Raw genomic sequence first — 21,802 nt, forward strand, 5'->3', positions numbered from 1 at the left:
AACTATCACCATTGATTGTACTGTAGAGCATCTGAGTTGATGTGGGTGAGATGAAACAGCAGCCATATGTTAAACATGTTGGCTAGTGGTTTGAGGAGAAATTCCCAATACGGCTTTTTTGTTGGCAGGGAACACATATCCACTTGCCATATAGAGTCTGATTCTGTAAGGGCAGAGAAATGTGCTGCATGAAATAATGCATACACAGGGTTGTGTGTGCTTGAACTTGTCATGTTATGGTTGCTCTATCTGTAAGACTCCTGTTCCTTATTAAACTTACTGTCAGTGTCAAAGGGTCAGCAGTAAGACTTGGTTTTAGAAAGTGAAGAGTGTTAAAGAGAGGCTGATTTATTAGGGCTTAACCGCAATAAATCCAGTCTCCTACTGCCTGGAGGCTCAATGACTTGTTTAATGTGGAGACAGTTAAGTGAAGGATTTGGGACAGGACTGGAAAGCTCTGCTGTGAGTGCCTCCACTGAGTTGAGTGGTTGTAGTAATCTGTAAATCTTTTGCAGTGAGTCCTGTGGTTAATGTCATCCAGTGCTTCCCTTTTCTTGTCTCAGGTTGTCATGTCTGGGTGACATGTGCATGACAGCTTTGCTGTCAGTTACATGAGGTTTGATGGTGTGGATAAGAAGCCAAGAGGAGGTAAAACAACTGTACTTTAATTTAGCTGGTATCACTGCATTCGGTACTTACGTTAACTAGAAAGCTTTCGGGGTAGTGTAATCCGGAACTGTGTCTTGGTGCTTGTAGGAACTGCCCGGACTGTTGCTGCCACCCCACCCTGGGGGTATCCTTGTGGCCGGCACTCATAAATGTCATTGGTTAACACAGGTGGAATATTGTGTTAAGAATCTGAACATTTCTGTGCATTTATGTAACTAAAGATGTGTGGGGGCTGGAATGAATTCTGGAAATAAGGCTGTGAAACAAACTTGAATCTGCACTACTGCCCTCAGCTCAAAGATCAAAGATCAGGTAAAATATTGGGGAAGGGCACATGTTTTGGAGGCTGGTCTGCAAGTGTGTGTCTGAGGACTGGGTGAGTAGGAACAGAGCAGGAGCTGGTTTGTGCTGCTCTGCCACCAGTCCTGTCTAGCTCAGCTCCACAATAACAGGCATGAAAGTCTTCTTTGGGTCACTATGAAATAAATTTGGGGAGTTTCAATGTCACTTCCAGAGCATATAAAGCCTTGGTGGAGTTGCTATTAGCTAGTTCTCTGGTCAGTCTCAGAGGACCCTGAAGTTCTCCTGTATTTGGTAAGGGTGGCCCTTACCAGGAGTGGAGCTTCTGGCACGTTTGGATGTATCTTGCCTTGCTATTTCTTTTATAGGTTTCCAGAAGACCTCCCAGACTTTTAAGTGTAAATTTGATTAAAAGTCAAACAGAACTTCACCCTTTCTTGTGAACTCGCCCTTAAGAAATTAGCTTGTAATTTTATCTAAAAAATAATTATGGTTTCTGGAGCACAAGGGAAATAAAAATAGTAGTTCTTGACTTTGCCATTTTCTTTTACTCTACCTCTGTCCTCAATTAAACAACCAAAAAGCCCACTGAACCCACAGTGGGCTGATTTCTGATAGCATTTGTGCTCGTGTCTCTGCTGACACAGGGTTTGTCTCATTTGTCTGTTTACTATCCAGGATGATACATGCTTTTGTTGTCTATGAGGCTGTACCATCAAATGCTACTATAGGTTCAAAACTATTATAAAGGATTTCCATTGGGAATGCTGGGAAAGAGTGCCTATTACCATTCTGCCTTTCCCCGCTTTTCAAAACCTTGTTACTCTCATGTAAATGGCTTTTGGGGTCAGAATCCTAAATTTGTCATGCTTTTGAAAACACCATTTGTGTGTTTCTGAAAAGGACAGTAAAGCTTGCTACCTCAGCAGCCTGCACTGGAAATGAAGCTTAAGGCTCCTGACTGGTGGACAGTCCTCAGGGCTGATACTAGAAGGTGTGTGTGGGAAATAAGACAACAAAGGATATTTGCTCTCACAGGCAGGAGAAGAGTCTCTGTTTCTGTTAATATTTCAATATCATGGGAAATTTCTTCAAGGCCACCGGTATCCTCCCTTTCAATTACCATGGCAAAAATCTGTATCTCCAGTTCAACCTGCAAGCCTGCTGCCACCTAGGAGAGACAGTATTGCTCATAGGTAAGGTGCATGTTTCAGACACAGTTCCCTCTAGCAGTGCTTGCAGCTGGTTCTTGGTCTGCATTGTCTGATTAAATTAAAAGCATGATGGTGCTTGCCAGTTACCCAGTATCTGTTTCACTAGAGGGATCTGTACAAAACAGTCTCTTCACGTGGTGGTTTGAAAGAAAACTGCCAGGTGTTTGCATTTTTGCCCCTTAAATTTCTCTTTAGGTTCCAGAGGGGAAAGGGGAATTGGCCAGCTGGAAGAGAAACAAAAACAATGCTCCATGTGTCAGTGTTTAAGAGGCATTTGGACAATGCCTTCAATACCATGCTTTAACTTTTGGTCAACCCTGAAGTTGACAAGCAATTTGACTAGATTGTTGTAGGTCCCTTCCAACTGAAATACTCTATCTTATTCTAAAAAGAACACAGAGGCAGGGAGAAAAGGGAGATACAAAAGGCACAGATGTGTGGAGAGGGAAAGAAAATGGAAATTATTCCAGCTGTTATAAGTACTGAGTTGTGGCTGGGGCTCTGGACTAGAATGTTTAACTTGCATCCTGGCACTGCCTCCTTGCACAAGTTATTGCTTCTGGATTTTGTGCCTGTAAAAGCATTGGCAAGGACATTGCCTGGTATTGCTTGGATGCTGTGGGGATACTGGCCAGCACAATATTTATTCAGATAGTACACACAGGTGAAGAGAGACTGAACAACAGCAGAAAACACGAAAGCTTCCTACTTAATGGGACAATTTCACGTGCTATGGTACTCTGCTAGATAAAAGACTTAAGGTGGAGAATATTGCAAGCAGGAGAAGAAATAGCTGAGGCTTCAACTCTTGAAGGCGTCAGGACAGAAGAAAAAGTCTAGGTGTAAGACAGAGCAGATATAACAAATATCCTAAACAATGGGAAAACTCAGTAACAGAGTTTGCTTCAAACAAGCTATCTTTAACCTCAGTGCTTGACCTGCTGCTTTCCACTGAACATTTATCCCTCTGAGACTCAGAGTGCATGGGGTGCTTGGCAGAAGGCAGCAGAGGGAGAGCAGAAGGCAGTATCACTTCAAATAATTTTAAACAAATCATGTACCCTGCCAGCTCTATTCCCAGACAGCTGGTGTGAAAGGACCCCTAGATGGCCTGAGGGCCAGCTGCATCTAGCAAAAAAAAACCCAACAAAACCCTAAAAGATCATCTGCGTAACCTACAGGTCCTGGTGTGTACGTCACTCTCAGTCCTGTGTGCGGAGGTGGTTGCTTCACCCGAAACCTGTCAGAAAGAGAAGAGAATCAGTTTAGCAGAAACTGTTTCAGGCAGGCAGAAGGCCTTGCTGGGAAGCAGGCTCCCCGCTCTTCCTCTGCTTGTACAAACAATAGCAGAATTTTGTAGCTCATCCTTCCTGTCACAATGTACAACCTGGGCTACAGCGATATTCCTGGGCTTCTAGACAAGGCTCCGGTTTCTAGCAAAAAAGCCCAAAGGAGCAGATTAATAGACAAAAGTCAGTCTCCAAACAGCTTGTTACACTGCCTGGTCCTTACAACAGACTGTGAAACATCAGCATTCTAAGCCTGCATACAGAAAATGAACTGAAGTACAAATTACATCTTCTTGGCAAACACTTGTGGGTTGCACACCCAGAAGTCCTTCACAATTTTTATTTAATGTCCTTTGATATTATTCTATTGCAGAAAGCATGATACTGGTATAAATTTTGAGTAAATAATCTTTAATTTGACAGTACCCACTAAGAGTAGTTTCACCACTTCATTTCTCACTGATTATTTCACATCTGTGCAGTCCTTTTGTGCACACTGTTAAGATCTCTAAAGATCACGAGAGCAGCTCTGACTTCAACTTTTGCATGGCTTTGGACTTAATCCTGTGATTTTCCTTTCTACCTGAAGAACAGTTACCAGCAGGTATTTGCACCACAAGCTGTTAAAATACAAGCAGTAGAAGAGACACTCCTGGTATATAGCTCCATCTTACAGAAAGCTCTGGTAGAATTACAAACTGGCTGCCAGAAAACTCTGCTTTCTCTGGAGTACTGTCTGTCATGAGAAACTGGATTCAATCTTTGTCAAGACGTCCCAAGAAGTTCAGGCTATGGTATGGACAGTTTGGAAGACACATAGCAGACACATCTCAGAATTGCCCACTGTTGGTGCTAAACCTGCCCTCAGCATGTTCTCCTGTCATTCAGCAGCTAATCGCTTAGGTCTCCTCTCAAAGCATCCAGTAAAGGGCTTAAAAGATAATCTGGATTTATCAGAATCCTGGTGATATTTTCCTTACATACAGTGCCCTGGCATGAGGGGGGAAAAAAAAAAAAGTTATGTGCACAGCTGGAGCTCTAGGATGTTGGTATGTGATCTGCTGATTTATCACGGCATGTACCATGATCCTTAAATGTGCACTAAATGAAAAAAATAGTCTCTTTGAGGCCATATCTAACTAGGCTGATTAAAAAAATAATCTCTGCCATCCACCCTGATGGAAGGACCTATACAGCAGTCTCTCAGCTGGTCTTGAACAGATTTCTAAGGTGTCTAGTTGTCTGAGTACTCGCAAGAGATCATGATCATCCCAGTCAAGTTGAATCTCCTGTGAGCTTCTTTTTTGATGAAAATTAGCTACCCCAGGAGGAACAACAACAAATGTCAGACATAAATGTTTATTTCATTCCAGCACTGACAAAAGGATGAGATTGGCCTAAATAGCAACTTTCATATAACTGCTAAATAAACTCAGCATCTCCAGCTGCAGGTATTAATTGAGGATAGGGGGGAGTGAGAAGCTGACAATGGAAAACTTTGGTGGGAATAGCTGTCTCAGAACACAGGGTTTTGAAAAGCTTGGGTTTGGCTTTGGGGCTTTTGAGCCATTTGAAATGAAAGCCTCCCACCAAGTACTGCACTTCTTGAAACCATCTGGCAGGTTATGACCATTCAAATGAAGCTATTTTGAACTGTCAAACCTTAGGTGTAAGCCCAGAAGCTGTAAGGACAAAGAGACCGTTATTGCAGATTCTTCTTTAAGGTAAAAAGCAAGGTACATATAGCACAGCAAATGCAGCTGAGCAAACTGAGTGGGAGGAATATCTTTTGCCTTTTTTTCTGTCACATGTATGGTATCTGGGAGGACAGGTGTCATAAGCACATCTGCCTGAATACTGCTAAAGTCAAACCACTGGAACTGTGCTGGTGCAGTAGTGACTGAGTGAACATATGTGACTCAAAAGGGGAATTCTAGCACAGAAGAGCAGTCACAAGCATTTTCTTTTTGTATTTGTATATTCTCTAAACTGCAGCTGGGTGAATCTGATAATTTCTCATGATTTGTTATGCAGTGCAAGAGCTGATCTGCCGGACTGTAGCCCTTGAAATGGACTTACTTATGCTCACCACATTGGGACACAGTGTGGTGCTATCCTGTCCCACACGCTGACAGGGGTGACACTCGGTAAGGGAAACGTGGGCATAAATAAATGCTTTATTTTATCCTCATCCTCTGCTTGTTCCCCGTGTCATCACTGAAGCTGTTTTTCAGTGCAGCTAAAGACGTGTGTCTGCCTGAATACGGCTGTGCCTATTTCCAAAGCCAAATGTAATACTGGTTACCATGAAAGAGCTTGGTCCCTGAACCTGAGAAGTTCAGTAGGAAGCAGTAGATAATCTGTGATTGGCCAGGACTATGCATACAGGACCTGCTGTTCTTTACTGCTTTCTATCTTCCTAATAATACTAATATGCAAGTAATTCTAAAGTATTTCTAATATTCTCTCCTATATCCAGTCAGTCATTATCAAAAGATTCCAAATATAAAAATACTATTTGCTACATTATATTAATCAGATCAGGTTGACAATTAACAAGAAATGCTCATTTGGACAGTTAACCAAGGTACTAAGAATTCAAACTAACCTTAAGAAGTCCACACCAACATTCTTCAGGATCACAGTCACTGCATAGGTGCAGCCTTCCTTTAGTACTCCAAAATCCACTCTGAGTGGAATGAGGTGGAAGCCACTAAGACACTGTTTTGTTGTTGCAAGAGAACATGTGTTGACCTTTCCTGCCACAGGATCCTCTGTCTTTGCAAACAGAATTAAAATATTAGACAACAGAGAGAGTTGGTGGCCATCGAGTTACGTTCCGAGCTACTTAACCTACAGTTGTCCTCTGTCTACTAATTCTGAAAAACTACAAAAAGGCACCCTAATCTGAGTAAAAACTGAAGAAGTACTTTGACTATTTATACTGGTTTGAGTTTTCAGACATGTTAAGCCATCGAGATGTCTCAGGGGCCGTGCGGGAAGTTCTGCTCTTCTGGAAATCAGAGCTTTCATGCGGGTGCTTTGTGCAGAACTATGCTTTTGGCAGATGAGTTTGTCCTAGCAGTTGAGAGGAAAGGTACTTGTAGACTTGCCAGTAAAGTTACACATAAATTGCAACTGCTATTGTTTCAGTAAACAGATCCAAAATACCTTATGGTATTGCTCTAGAAGGAACATTTCCTACAAAAGAGAGGATACTAATATCAACAAAAAAGATGTTGTTTTACCTTTTCCCTTGGTATGGAGTTTGGTCTTCTCCCCTGAAGGGATGATGGTAATTTCACTTTCTCTTTTCTTGGCTGTCCTGCAGCATTCACCAGCAGACTCTGAACTTTACGTTTTAAGGGCGTTTCCTGCGATCTTGCAGCCCTGTTTAGGTCTGGGAAGGAAAGATTTTTTGAAATAATGAAAAATGAAGCATTATATTCAGCCTAATCCTGAAGTTCTTGTTCAGGTAAGACTTTTATTTTCCATGAAAGCATTTGATTAGCACAGAACAGAAGAATTGGTATCATTTTTATTTAAGATGTCAAGAAAGGCATTAAGAAACCCCCTAACAGTAGTGAGTAATTAAACTGTAATTAGTAAATAAAGCAGTACTATAAGTATTAAAACTAATTAGTTGGAAGCACCTTGGTGGGAACCCACAATGAAGAGATAAAGACCTGTGAAAGTGATTAAAAACAGAAGAGGAGGTACAAAACTCCAAACACTAAAATAAAAATTGAGGACATTGCTATTGCAAAGGCATGCCTGCACTGCACAGTGATCAGTTCTGCAGAAACACCGAGGCTGGTCAAGTCAAATCTGTATGTTAATTTAACAACAAATTCTGGTCCAGACACCAAAGCAGTATTGCTCTGCCAGCACAGCTGACTGGGAACCCGTTTCTAAGCAGGATTTATTCTCTTGAATGCAACAATTCATTCATATGGATGACCTATATGCTGCTGATTTTGGGCTTAAGATGGGCTTAGCTACCTTGTCATCTTTCAAATGTGCTCCACTGTATAATGTAGATAGACTGAACATAGGGATGGCCAGAGCAACTTAGCCTGTCAAGCAAAAGAAGCTGTATTTAGATCTAAGACACATTAGCTTACTGTAAAGTCTGATGATAACTTCTGAATGGAAAATGCAAGACAATTGTGGTGGCTGTCCTCTCACTAGAGGTCAACATCTAGATCAATATTTTGTACTGAAGAGAATTAGTTTTTTCTGAGTTTGGACTGCAGGCACTGTCCAGCTGGAACACTGAGTCTGGTCAGTTAATCATTGTGAGGAGGCAGAAATGTTATTTGAGAAGAGCATCTCCTCTAGATTCCCCCTCTTGTTTCTAGACAACAGAAATGCAGGTGGTAGAGAGGGGCTTCCCACCTACACAGCGAATGGCCCAGAGCTTATTAAAAAGAAAAAAAAGCTAAGCATGCACATTATGGAAGAACCAGTAGCGTTTCTTGTTTTGCCCAAAGGTAAGCAAAATTAATGCTTTGGCGTACTTTTGGCATCGCTTCACTCACCCTTCCCCCTGCCACGCTGTCATTCCTTTCGTCACCTACTGTGTGGCTCTGGAAGTACAGATTAGTACATCTGCCCTGAAGTCTGTGGATTATGCACATATAACAGAGGAAATTCAGCAAGTTTGAAGGCAACAGCTCTTGCAGAGCCCAGCTACTAAGAAACAGTATCAGTATGTGTGGAAAGGAAAGGAGAATGGAAGCTCTATGGAATGCAAGGATGGATTCTGCAAGCATGCACTGCCAAAGCTCAGCTGGTGCAGCATTATGTGAGAGCCAAATGTTGGGGCTACTTAAAGCAGACTGGTGGCTCTCCAGTGGTGATTACCCAAAGCTGTCACCACAAGAAGATGCATGAACAGAGTGAACAACAGTATACACAGCAAGGGAAAGCAAAACTGAACGCGCATGTTTAAATGGCAAAGAACGTTTAACCACAGCAAACTCCGTTCTAGAGTCTTCTGTCACAGGCCGTAATGAACAGGAAAAATTCTTGTGCAAATTTTTTTAGTAGAGGAATTACTTCTTGGCTTAGTCTGCAGTTCTACCTTCCCCATCATCCTAATGCTGTTACAGCAGCTTCCTAGGGCAAAGGAGGGAATCTCTGACATTAGTTTTATACCTCTCTCCCTTTCTGCCAGCCTTGCATTCAGATTTATTCAAAATGTTGAACAGAGATGGATGGACTTAAATTTCTGTTGTAAATACTTTGTCAAAAGTTATAACAAGATAGATAATAACCTGCTCCAAACTACATCCTGGAAGGCAACTTTACCTGTTGTGCTGCTAGAACCTTCATTTTGTTTTGAATGTGCCTGCAGCAGAAGGCCAGGTGAAGGTGGGGGATCACCCATGGTATTGAGACATTCATCTGAAGGGAAAATAATGGAATACTGTGATAAGTATTTTTCATGACCATAATAATTTTAATAAACACATGAAAAAAAAAAATCACAAAGTCTTTGGCACTTTAATTTAGACAGCCTTTGAAAGCTGTCTCCATAACCATGAGAGGCTAGGTTAATTCTGCATGTGACGTTTTGCTCTGCTGGGCAACAAGGATCAAAAATGCCCACCTTTTGACTAGTCATTTCTTGTTCTCTGGATAAGGGAGCAACAAGCCATGAAGGGCTAATAGACAATCCAACACAGGTCTTTTGGTGATTGCAATATGATGAGGAAATATGGGAATTAGTGGGGGCCTGATAAAGCCCCATGGAGGACTGTTTTCCTGATACGATTCTTTCCTGTGCATGACTTAATCTTGCTATGTGATTTTAGTAACTTGTCAGGGCTGCTTTTCAAGCAGAACTGAAGTATTCCTCTCAGTGCTATAAAGCTCAAAAATAAGATGATGGTTCACTTTCACTGCTTCCCATCATCTATTCGCTGCTTTCCTCCTGCATTCTCCAAACTATCCTTAACATGCTTGTTTCCCGTTCCACATTGCTTTTGCCCCAGTCCCCAAGCCGCCTTGCTTACCATTGAGTTTCAGAATTCCTAGTTTTTCTCCTACAGTCATACTAGTCCTTTTCCAAACTTGGCCTTCTTGGTTCTTACTCATCCACCTCTAATTACTGTTTATTTAATTTTTCTTGACCATTTTGTGTCCAGCCACCCCTCATTCATAGCCTATGGTGCTTCCACATGCAGTGATGTCTGCAAAGGCTCCTTTAACACACTAAGCATAGAAGTTTCATAGACCACATTTATATTAGTGGATTAAACAGGAACATTCCCAGATGCTGGAACACAATAATCTACAATGTTAAATTGTTAGAACACTGGCATGATGTTGACTGTGCCACCTAGAAGTCTCTCCAAAACCACTCTCAGGTACACAAGTTTTGGCCTGGTAAAAGGCCATCTTGTTTTGGGAAACTGAATTTACACAGCCTACTCCATGTTGGTGGGCCTCAATGTCCAACGCTGCTGGGCATGTTCTATATAGCAGAATAGATATAGCCACTGAGGAGTCAAAATGACTGGGAATACATGGGGTCAGATAATGCAGTCTTAAATTTAACTGCAATATGAAATGAGACAAGTGGATAAAACAATGAAGAAGATACTAAAATGTTACCAGATGGAAGAGCTCAAATTACCTGTACTGTTTTTTTGTACCATCTCTAGAGGGAAATTCCCACCTTCTTTTTTTTGAACTGGAGGAAGTTTCATAGACAGTGCTTCCACATCAGGACACTAGAGAAAAGTAAAAAAGGGGGCTTGGGTGTCCCAGCTAAATACTTGGGGAAAAAAAGTAGACACCACTCCCTCCCCTCTACCAAGACAAAAAGGTAAAGGGAAGGGAAGAGAAAAGGAAAAAGAAAAGAGGTGCAAAGGAAACAAAGAAGCAGAACCAAAGTGTTAACTACAAAAAAAAAAAAAAAAAAGTATACATCAGATTCTGAAGTACATTTTTGAGTATGCTTTATGCACTTACAGCATTTATCAGGTGAAATTACAACAGGAAAATTTCCTAAGGTCACCTTTAACCCAGGAAGGTTAGTCTTACCGATTCCCTCTTTAGTTAGCAGAGAGAGGTTTTTGAGGAGTAAGTAAAAAAATCCAAGGTTCAGCATCTGCTCTGAATCAGGCTCTCTCCAGAGTTTATGTAAAGAATCTACAGAGTTTGTGCTCAATAAACATATACCCTCTACAAGATATGTTACCTTTGACAAGGGCATACAATTCCCAGTATCATTCCTGCCATGACTGTCCTCTGTAATGGTTTCTTGAGATAAATCGAGGCTGAGATGTAAAACTGCAACTGTTTTTGTGGGAGTATGGCAGAAACTACATGGCCTAACAGAAATTTGTCCAGTTTTCAGCTACATTACCTTTTCTGGAAAACACTCCCTGCTGAATTCTGATTCAAAATACGGAGGAATGATCTTGTTTCTTATTGCCATTAAGAACTTCTTTCCTTCATCAAGTTCTTTCCTAGGTTTTAACATTGTTGGTAAGGAAAAGAAAGAAAAGAGCATTATAACTGAGTTCACCCTGTTTTCCAGTGTTGTGTTTAAAACATTGAGGAAGTGATAAAGGCAAGTGGCACTTTTTTTTCTGGTTAATCACATTGAATGATAAGGCTTGTCATGGCTGATTTTCTCAGTGGTAGATCAAGAACAGGCTGGTCTGGCATGCACAGACAATGTCCTCCTCCAATATGGAGGATATGATATGATAGATTATGATATGATATGATTGATATGATATGATTGATATGATGATATGATATGATATGATATGATATGATATGATTGATATGATGATATATGGAGGGGCTGACATAGGAGCAGTGGGTTGGCTGCTATGAAGAGCTCCTCAAATCATGGTCTAGTTCTCTTAATCTTGTGGAACATGTCTAAGACTGCCAATAATGTCTTTCCAGCCTTCCAACAATCATTTAAATGTGAGAATAAGTATTTCAGATGCAGTGCTAAAATTCATAATACAAAATTAATCTAATTTCCTTCTTTTATCACAGAAAACCTTGATGGCTTTGTGGATATGCAGAAAAAGCTGTTAAAATTTCAGAAGTTAAGATTCACCTGAGCAAAAAACAGTTATCTTTTCAGCTTGAATTAACCCAGATTTATACTACTATAGTTTCACTGGCTTGCATGGTCTAATATAATCTATGAAATTATCAGTATTAATCATATTGAGAGTTTTGACACTGGCTTTAAAGCTAGAATTGCACATTATGTTCTTGGGTGCTGACTACTCAGAGATATATATAAAAAGAAATTCTTTAAATAGTATGCAAACTAGTGTAAAATGCTGTATAAATCTGAAATTATGAAAGTTGTTTTTATCGTGCAAGTCAGTTGGAAAGTAATTAAGAAGTAGTATGGAAAAGAACTTAGTTTTCTTTGCTATTTAACCTTTCACAAAAAAAAAGAAAGAAAAAGCAAGTTTCTGATCATAGTATTAGTTCATCACCATTTCAAGTTACTCTGTTTAGTCTAAGAAATAGTGAATGACCTAAAGAGCTGTCAATATAATTATTTTAAGTTCGTTGTGAATGAATGTATGTAACTGATAGCTTTCTCTATGTTGATTCTAGTTCACATATCAAGTTTTCTATTTCAACACAAATTAAATGCATATTTTTAATTCTTCAAATTTAAACAGTCATGCTTGAATTACATTGAGGAATTTGTCGTTCACTCAGATTCTTAAAGCCCTTTCTTCTAGAACTGAAAATGATAATGGTTTTAGTGCACAATGCTTTAATAAGAAGTTTTTGTGCGGTACTAGAGAATTATATAATGCAGCAATACAATTATGTATCACTATAGAATAATATTCTGTAAATTTACTTTCTAAAACCCATATTTTTCTCTCAATTAATAGTGGCTTTGAGATTACTCATATTTTTTAAAATGCTTTTGTGAATTACCATATCTACAGATTGAAATCCAGTGACTTTTGATTTACATCTGGGCAGAAATTCTCCTGAAACTTCATCTACCTCATTGTGAAATGTATATTTTTAGCAATATATGCTGTTTCAAAGCAACTCTATAGATTTTTTTCTTGAATTCATCAAACAGCATCACCACTCACCAGTGGGAGACAAAGGGAAATTTTTTTAAAACTTGAAAGCAAGTGAAATAAAGGGAGATTAGAATTAAAATTGAGGGTCAGCCTTCATACAACTTTCAGTCTTCTAAAGATTTTTTTATGTTTATACACATACACACATGAACACACATTTCCTCCTGTAAAAGCAATTCTAATCTGAAGATTATAGTACCTGCCTCAGAACTCCAGTGAGAAATACTTTACAAACAGAAAACTGAGATATGGGTAATTCCCAAAGTAGGATGTTCAAATGTGACAAAATGGGCTGTGCTTTATTAAGGCATTGATTTTTTAAGATGACCCTAATCTTAATGGTCTTCTTAAAGATAATGAGCTTACTTACTGTCTACATATTTTAGCTCCTAAAATGTCCTCATAAATGCATCTGCCTTTCCAGGGTGTAAACCATCTTGCCTTTTATAGAGCACTCCACAATGAAATGGGGAGGGAGAGAAGCCTCAACAATCAAGTGAGGGAGCGTGGACATGGTAGGCAAACAAATGGCCTGGGGTGATGTGAACGTAAGGGACATCACAATCAACAAAATAGGGCTGAAGTGGGGTCACACCAAGCACATGCATGTAAATAAATACATGCCTGTAGGATGGCATTATGGGGAAAGCTTTCAGACCCTTTATGGGCAATTGGCACAGCTGGGTGCTTCTCTGAAATGTGTGTACACTACTGCAGGCAGAACAGGTAACAAACTGGAGGAATTAGAAGTCCATGTGCACTTACAGGAAAAGTGTGGAAGGATAGCTCACACGAATGGAGTGCTGTGTGAATGGATACAAACACTTTACGAAGGGCAGGCCAAGAAGGTGAGGAGAGGAAGTTGACCTGTTTGTAAGAGACACGGCTGGAAAGCACAAAGCTCTGCCTGGGGATGGGTGATGGAGCCCCCTGAGAGCTTATAGGTTAGCATTAGTGGGCACACCAACATGGATGACATTGTTGTGGGTGTCTGCTATAGACAGGAAGAAGAAGTAGAGGTGACTTTCCTCAGACAACTGGAAGAAGCTTCACATTCATGATATCCACCCCTCATGGGTGCCCATCGCTGGGAAGCAGCTCTACAGAGAAGGATTTAGGAGTCTTGGTAGACATCAAATTGAACATGAAGCAACAGTGCACCCTTCTGGCAAAGACCAGCAGAATCCTGGGCTGCATGAGGAGTGTTGTCAGCAGGCCCAAGGAGGCAGGGAGGTGAACCACCTCCACTCAGCACTACTGACACCACATGTGGAGTACTGTGTCAGGTTCTGGGTTCCCTGATACATTGAAAGACATAGACTTAAAGAAGTGAGTCTAGAGAAGGGACCCAAAGATGATTAAGGGCTTGGAGGATCTTTCATATAAGCAGAGGCTAAGGGAGGTGGGACTGTTTTGCCTTGAGAAGCTTTGAAGCATCACCATGTGATAGACATGGGTCTGGGGTTCTATTTGAAAAATTACCTGGGATTTGTGGAATACCTGAATTTTAATCTAAAGCATCAGCATTTGAAAATATTAATATTTTCTGTGCTAGTGACAGAACCAGGAAACAGAACACTTCTGACTTCAGCCTTGTTTTGAATAGCAGAAGTTAACAGCAACACTACTAGATTTTGAAAAAAATCACAAACCATCCATCCAGCATTTCTGTTGCAGAGAACACCCCATTGAAATCATTACCCAAGACTTGGTGAAATCAGTAACAGTCTTTCCAAAAGCCAGCTTCAATTGCCTCATAAAATAAATAACTTTCTGTCCTACTAATACTATTACCTGTGCTCTTTTTGTCTGTTCTGCCACCTGGATGCTGGAGCTATTCCTTCTGGGCTGAACAATTGGGAAAGAAAAAAAAATAGTGAAAATGATAAAAATAGCATAATGGTCTCTAAGCATAAAAATATTTACAAGATAACCCTGGAAAGAAAACGCTTTTTATGACTTCAGGTGACTCCTGACTTGGACTTGTATGGTTTGCACAAAATTGCTTGCTCATATCTGCATTTTTTTATATAATTCATTCAAAGAAATATTAAAAATCCTTTTCAAATAACTTTAAACTACCTTTGAGCTAGGGAAAAAAGAGGTACAGAGGGACAAAATAATCATAGCAAAAGCTGGTAAAACATTGTGCTATGGATCTAGAGATCTGGGTCCCAGTCCTTAATGACAATCAGTAAAGTATGTTTCCATGCCTGCATCCTTTCTGTTATTTACATCTGCATCAGTTCTCATTGGTCCATCCTACCTGAAACTCTGCTGTTGGTCCTCTCCTTGGTTAATGATTGACTTTTCTGTGTGATACAGGTGAGGAAACACCACTGCTTGTTCATAGAGCTCAGTTATGTGAGCTGTAAGATAAGGAGTATTATTAAATGTGCATGTTCTGCTAAGTGTAATGAATAATAAACAAAGGTATATTTTTAATGCATCTTTCTGTCACTTGATGATACCTATGGATTCTTTAATAGTGTAAAGGAAGAGGAAGAGAGAAGTTCATTCCAAAATCAAGTTCAGAACACTAACAGGTAGGAAATTAATTCTATTCAAGGTAAGAAAGAACCAGAAGCAGATTACATTTATACCCCCGCCCTGTGTCTTCTGAAATATTTTTATGTGATTTCAAGACACAAATCAAATTCCCAAGAATAGAAAAAGTTTCTGGTATTCAGCCACTTTCTCACTGGGGAACAACATTCTGTGTCTCTATCTCCAGCTGTACAAAATAATATGGGCTTTCAGGGACCTTTATTATAATACTTTTAGCTTACTTAGGTTGTGCTTAATCATGGCTGTGAAGAAGCCATAATCAACATTCTCATGGAAGGAACTACTAGTTTAACATGTATAATGGAGAAAAGCCAGTCTTTCCATATGTGACCAGTTTTGGGGCTTTACTAGACTTTCACTGTCCTCTGACATCTTCTGTAAAATGTGTTGCTTACATCATGGCTCAGACCTCAACTGTGAGTACAATGAAATTTTCTTGATTGAAAAAAAAATTCTCTTGCAAAACTTGGGAGACAGGAGAGAGGTTTGACATATGATCTTATTTGATTATGACATCTTTCAGTGTTTCAAGAATTATGTATTGCAAACTTCAAAACTAGTGGTATTTTTGTGACAGCTTTTTCAACATAAAATATATTTCTATTTTCCCATTCTGTCTTTTTTTTTTTTGCTTCTCTTAAAGAGCTTATCTTTCACACTTTTTAATTAGCAATGGTATCTTACAAGTACACCTTCATTTTTCTTTTTTTTTTTTTTTTTTTAAATCAGGAAACTGTGTAGCAAGCATTTGTTACAGCAGTTTCAATGTACATTGGGTAGTGTGCTTTTTTTTTTTTTTTAACAAGCAGAAATAATCTTCACACAGTGGGAAGGGCAGAAAAATACGGGACTGAATACTGCGGACTTTTCTGTGGGAAAGTCTGATGGATTTTTAAAAGAAAGAAAAATGTTCATTTTATTTCTATCTATTGAAAATATTAATAAATGTTAACAAGTATCTAATGAAAACTTTAACAGAAATTCACAAGCGAAAACTAATACACTGTTCCATCTTTTCCCTCAGGCAAGGTGATGGAACCAAAGCACACGATCATCTGAGATCAGATTTTCAAATATAATAAACACCCAGGACTTATCCAGTGTCTTTGAAAACTCGGCTGAAATGTTGATACTTGTCCAAAACTGACTAACAGGTAGAGAGGCAATTAGGGTTAAGGTTAGGGTTATAGGTTAGGGTTAGAGTCAGGGTTTAGGGTTAGGGTTATGGGTTAGGGGTTAGGGTTATGCGTTAGGGTCAGGGTTTAGGGGTTAGGGTTAGGATTATGGGTTAGGGTTATGGGTTAGGGTTAGCGGTTAGGGTTACGGGTTAGGGTTGGGGTTAGGGTTAGGGAATTCACAGGGGAAATTCACAAGGGAAAACTAATACACTGTTCCATCTTTTCCCTCAGGCAAGGTTGATGGAACCAGAACACACGATCATTTGAGATCAGATTTTCAAATATAATAAACACCCAGGACTTATCCAGTGCCTTTGAAAACTTGGCTGAAATGTTGATACTTGTCCAAAACTGACTAACGGGTAGAGAGGCAATTAGGGTTAGGGTTAGGATTATGGGTTAGGGTTAGAGTCAGGGTTTAGGGTTAGGGATTAGGGTTTAGGGTTAGGGTTAAAGTTAGGGTTAGGGTTTGGGTTTATGGGTTAGGGTTAGAGTTTAGGGTTTAGAGTTAGGGTTTAGTGTTGGGCTTAGGGTTATGGGTTACGGCTAGGGTTAGGCTCAGGGTTCTAGGTTAGGGCTAGGGTTAGGCTTAGGGCTATGGGTTAGTGTCAGGGTTTAGGGTTAGGGTTACGGGTTAGGGGTTAGGGTTAGGGTTAGTGTTAGGGTTTAGGGTGAGGGGTAGGGTTTAGGGTTAGGGGTTGGTGTTAGTGTTAGGGTTATGGGTTAAGGGTTAGGGTTATATTTTAGGGTTAGGGTTATATTTTAGGGTTAGGGTTATGGGGTAGGGTTAGGTTTAGGGTTAGGGTTAGTGTTTAGGGTTAGGGTTAGGGTTATGGGTTAGGGTTAAGGATTAGAGTTATGGGTTAGGGTTAGGGAATTCACAGGGGAAATTCACAAGGGAAAACTAATACACTGTTCCATCTTTTCCCTCAGGCAAGGTTGATGGAACCAATGGAACCAGAACACACTATCATTTGAGATCAGATTTTCAAATATAATAAACACCCAGGACTTATCCAGTGTCTTTGAAAACTCGGCTGAAATGTTGATACTTGTCCAAAACTGACTAACTAGTATCATAGTTCTTATACCTGGAAAAACTTCATATGTTTGGAGATGTGGGTCAAAATGACAAATACACATGCCTAAACACAGGCAGTAGTTTTTGAAGAGTCAACCACCGATTGCCTCTCTCATTCTAATTACCTGTGAGAATCATACTCAGAAGAGACAAAAGTATGTACATTGCACATAGATGAAATCCCCTTTATTTTCCTTCTTCAAAAATAATACTACAGTACTTTATAATTCACTGCGTTATTTTACAATTTTAAAAGACAGATATTGAATTTTTGTTACCGCTAGCACTGAGATCTTCAGATGACTTCTCCCAGTTAGGGATGGACTGCAATGAAGAAGGAATAACTGTGACCATATGAGAAACAGACCTTACAACATCAGCATCCTGATCAAAGGCTTTTCCTTAACAAGTGTTATCTGGGAATATGACTACAAGAATGGAGGTATTTCAATGTGTTTAAAAATATGAGCTAGGAGAAAAAGAAATGAAGCATCGGGTGTTACAACAAGATGGACTCAGTTTCAAAGCAGTATATTTCATGATGGCAATATGTTACAATTATTCTAAAATTTACAAACTGTTTAACTAGTTATCTAGTGGTAATCACTTGGAACTCTATGCACCACCATTACCAGTGGTAAGAGTTTCATTCATGGGCGGTTCATGGTTGCAGAGATATAGTGATTTCAAATTGGGTCCATCTTTTTGAAACACCCCGTACAATTTCTCTGGTCTGAACAAGTATTTGTTCTCTTCTTGATGACCTGCTTCACAGGTGGCTTTGTATGTTATATGGTTGCTGTTTATTAAATCAACTAAACCAGCTCATAATCAAACTCAAATCCTTCTACAAAGGATTTGTACCAGATCTAAACTCACAGCCACAACAAGAAATCAAATCAGAAATGTGTTCAGGATTTTGTAGACTTCGTTACTGAGGAGCTCTCTTGTGGCTGGTTTACAGTAAAGTGTTGGAAGGGTAACAGATTCTAAACTAAGCTGTCTCTTTTATTCTAATGCTGAACATGAAGCAGTTAACTGGAAACCAGAGTTCCTGTGACCAGGCAACCTAAGTTGTAACAGAGCTGGGGAACAGTGGAGACTTTTGACACCCATTCCTGGGTCACAGCAGCTCCAGAGTGAGACTCTACTACTCAGAAAATAGTCATCCATTGTGAAATCTGTACCTGGAAATGTGCTCAAGGTAGCTGGGAAAACTAACAGTAGTCACTAGCCAAGTCCATTGGAACTGACCAGCATTTGAGATTCAGCACCTCAATCTCATCAAAGCAAATAAATGTCATAGAATCATAGAATGTCCTGAGTTGGAAGGGACCCACAAGGACCATCGAGTCCAGCTCCTGTCCCCGCACAGGACAACCCCACAGTTCACACCATGTGTCTGAGGACATTGTCCAGTCTCTTCTTGAACACTGTCCGGCTTGGGGCTGTGACACCTCCCTGGGGAGCCTGTTCCAGTGCTCCACCACCCTCTGGGTGAAGAACCTAACGTATACAGGCAGATGGAGGTGCTGACAGATCACTTCTCTGTGTTCCTCTTTCCAGAAAGGTTGTGAATTCCTTATTGCTTTTGTTTGGTTGGTTTGTGGTTTTTTGGTTATTGTTTTTATTTGTTTGGGGGTTTTTCTGAATATTTTTTTTTTCTCCACCCTTTTTAAAAATTGTATGTCACTTGAAGGTACTCAGCAAAAATATATACAAAATCTTATAATATAGAAAAAGGCTTTTGTTTCAGCAAATAAAAATACTACCTTGGCTAAAAAGTTCAGAGACAAATTCTAGCATCACATGTTTTTTTTTAAGCTTGTAAAGAAAAATAGTAAAGTTATAGATCTATCCAGGAAACTAGGAAAAGGAAATTAACAGTATTTAAAACTGTAAAGATCTCACACCTAACATTTTTGCATGTTGAGAAAAGGTTTAAAAAGTAGACATTAAGGCTAAGATGATGTTTGTTTGCTAGAATACACTCACTTTCAAAAGGTGGATAGATCATCTGATAGTGAATATTTAAACTAACATGTCTAGATCTCATTTTTCAAACACCATATTTTTTAACTGGGTATGTATGAAAAAAATCTAATGTGTGAATTCACATCATGCAAGATACCCAATTAAAGGAAGCCATAGGAAACAAGTTATTTGAATACCTGAAATAGAGCAAACTGATCAGTCACCTTTTATACAAGATGCAAGTAGTGTTTTTCTCATTCATCCCACCCCCTTTTGCTGCTTGAACTTCTCTGATTTTTTGCCACTCATCTCTCCCTAACCTCACTGTTTTCTGACTGATAACCTAAGTTGCTCTGTCCCTATTTTCCCACCTTTCCCTTTCCTTATTCCCCTCTCCTTTATTTTCATGCTCTATTTAGCTCTGTAAATCAGCAGAACACATTTTCCAAAAATATAAATGCTGTTCAGCAGTAATAACAATATTCCTCCAGACTGGTTTTGGATTATCCCAAAAGCAGAGCTTAAACTTTCATTATGGAGGTGGCTGTGGTTGAAATTGAATTCTCCCAGCTGCAATGACAACAGACTGGAAACATTCTCATCCTAATGTTGGGGGATATACACATTTCCGTAACTTTGGCCTGTGTGTTTGGGAATGGATCACTGCAAAGAGCCAAACTCTGAATCTGTTTTCAGTATTGCTTCCCCAAAATGGCCATAGCGCCATTCAGCAGCCCAAATGAATGCGGAGTGTGGTTCTGCTTTACCATTAAACTACAGCAGAGCTGGCACTGTGCTGTCCTAACATTTGCTATTTTATTAACAGATAATGACGTATTTTAAGGCTGACACTTCCAATGCAATACGGTGGTTTTGTTGCAAAAAAATAGTTAAAATTTGTATCTTTCTTACTGTAACCAGTTCAAGGAGACTTGCAGCATTCTCCTTTTCTTCTTCTGTTCTTGGTTCTTTTACATTTATCTCTTCCAGTTCATTTTCCTGTTTTAAAATGTGGTCTATATATTCCTGGTGAAACAATGAAAAAGAACAAGAAAGAGGCAGGTGTTTTCTTTGCAGACATAGACTTAAGGGGCACACGTATAGAGAAAAGAGTTTGTAGAAGTAATGAACATACACTGCTTCTCAGTGTCATAAAGGCCTCTTCTATGGATTTGTATGAATGGGTTATATAGATATCTAAAGGTCTGCATGGAGAAAGAGTTTTTAAAAAGCCCAACAGGTCAAAGAGAGGAGTACATGCTGAGAAGGCAGCAGGTGAAAGCCCACCAAGGAATAACCAGCTCTGAAGACCAGCAAGACTATTCACAGAATCATAGAATGGTTAGGGATGGAAGGGACCTCTGGAGATCATGTAGCCCAGCCCAATTGAATCTGCAAGAACTAATATATGAAGGACATCAAGAGTCTGCTGAATCTCTGCTGGGCCATGAGCACACATCAGCATCCACAATGAGCTGTGTGACTCGAACCACATCCAACAGCTCCCTAGATGCCCCTGGTGCATCTGTGTTAACCCCTGCTTCTGAGCAGGCAGGTAGGTTTGCTCTACAATTGTTGCATCAGCCAGGCAAGAACAAGCAAATGTGCAAGTGTTTGAGTAAGCAATGTGGGTGAATAAAGGAATGTGTTGAGTAAACAGCTGACAGTAATAATAATCAATTATATTATTAAGATCAGCTTAACTAATAAAAGCTGTTCTAACAAACACTGTTTGTGATCTGTACCTCCCTCCTGTTCGATCTCCTATCGGGGAAAGGGAAATTTACAACATCATAATGGAAAAATTAGGTTCAGAAAAAAATCTGAAGCTGTTTTTAGAAATACGTTTACTTTGCCAGAATCCCACTAAGTGCTACAGAAAAGAACACTTTTATTTTCCCACACTTCTTTATGCTTTAGAAGTTCAGTTGGATGGAAAAAAAGGGTCCTTACAGAATGTTGTGCTAACACAGCACTGTGCTAGAAAGCTACAAGCAGTATTGAGCTTTATGAATAGACAAGGTTTGCAGAAGCAATCTGTGTCCAGTTTCAGCTCTTTTTCATTTCTTTATACCTCTTAAATCATAAAGGAGATGGAGAAAGGAAGAATACCTTTTTCTCTAGATTTTAATTCAGTTCTGACAAAGTGAATATTTGGCTAAAGATTTAAGATATCTCTTTCTGGAAAAAAACATTAATTAAATATTATATATGAGCAATGAGGATATTTCAATTGCACATTAACACAATTGTTCCAAATGTTTTCCCAGTGCCAATAATTGCAATTCTTCCTTCCCAATGTAACAAACAGTGTTCTTCTTTCTCTAAAAGCCAACAACAAATTTGGTCAATGGAAAGACTTACCTTGGGATTTTGGTGTGGAAGTGTTTTTTTTTTTTTTAATAGCATTGCCTTTGAAAGCTCA

General features: G+C 39.5%; 1 protein-coding gene across 1 annotated transcript in view; it reads right to left on the minus strand.

Annotated features, from left to right (window-relative positions):
- The window catches only part of SPAG17 (sperm associated antigen 17), a 110,826-nt gene that overhangs the window by 1,763 nt on the left and 87,261 nt on the right, over window positions 1-21,802 (minus strand). Inside the window, exons 36-47 of the mRNA XM_065851568.2 lie at window positions 20,290-20,403; window positions 17,682-17,727; window positions 14,843-14,945; window positions 14,371-14,424; window positions 10,851-10,953; window positions 10,116-10,212; window positions 8,786-8,881; window positions 6,721-6,872; window positions 6,081-6,250; window positions 3,363-3,423; window positions 1,996-2,140; window positions 700-837 (exon numbers count right to left, since the gene is read on the minus strand). Of these exons, the coding sequence (XP_065707640.2) occupies window positions 701-837; window positions 1,996-2,140; window positions 3,363-3,423; window positions 6,081-6,250; window positions 6,721-6,872; window positions 8,786-8,881; window positions 10,116-10,212; window positions 10,851-10,953; window positions 14,371-14,424; window positions 14,843-14,945; window positions 17,682-17,727; window positions 20,290-20,403 (1,278 nt within the window). The 3' untranslated portion in view covers window position 700. The remainder of the gene's footprint in view (window positions 1-699; window positions 838-1,995; window positions 2,141-3,362; window positions 3,424-6,080; window positions 6,251-6,720; window positions 6,873-8,785; window positions 8,882-10,115; window positions 10,213-10,850; window positions 10,954-14,370; window positions 14,425-14,842; window positions 14,946-17,681; window positions 17,728-20,289; window positions 20,404-21,802) is intronic.

The sequence above is a fragment of the Patagioenas fasciata genome, chromosome 1 (assembly GCF_037038585.1).
Source record: "Patagioenas fasciata isolate bPatFas1 chromosome 1, bPatFas1.hap1, whole genome shotgun sequence".
In the NCBI taxonomy this organism is placed as follows: Eukaryota; Metazoa; Chordata; class Aves; order Columbiformes; family Columbidae; genus Patagioenas; species Patagioenas fasciata.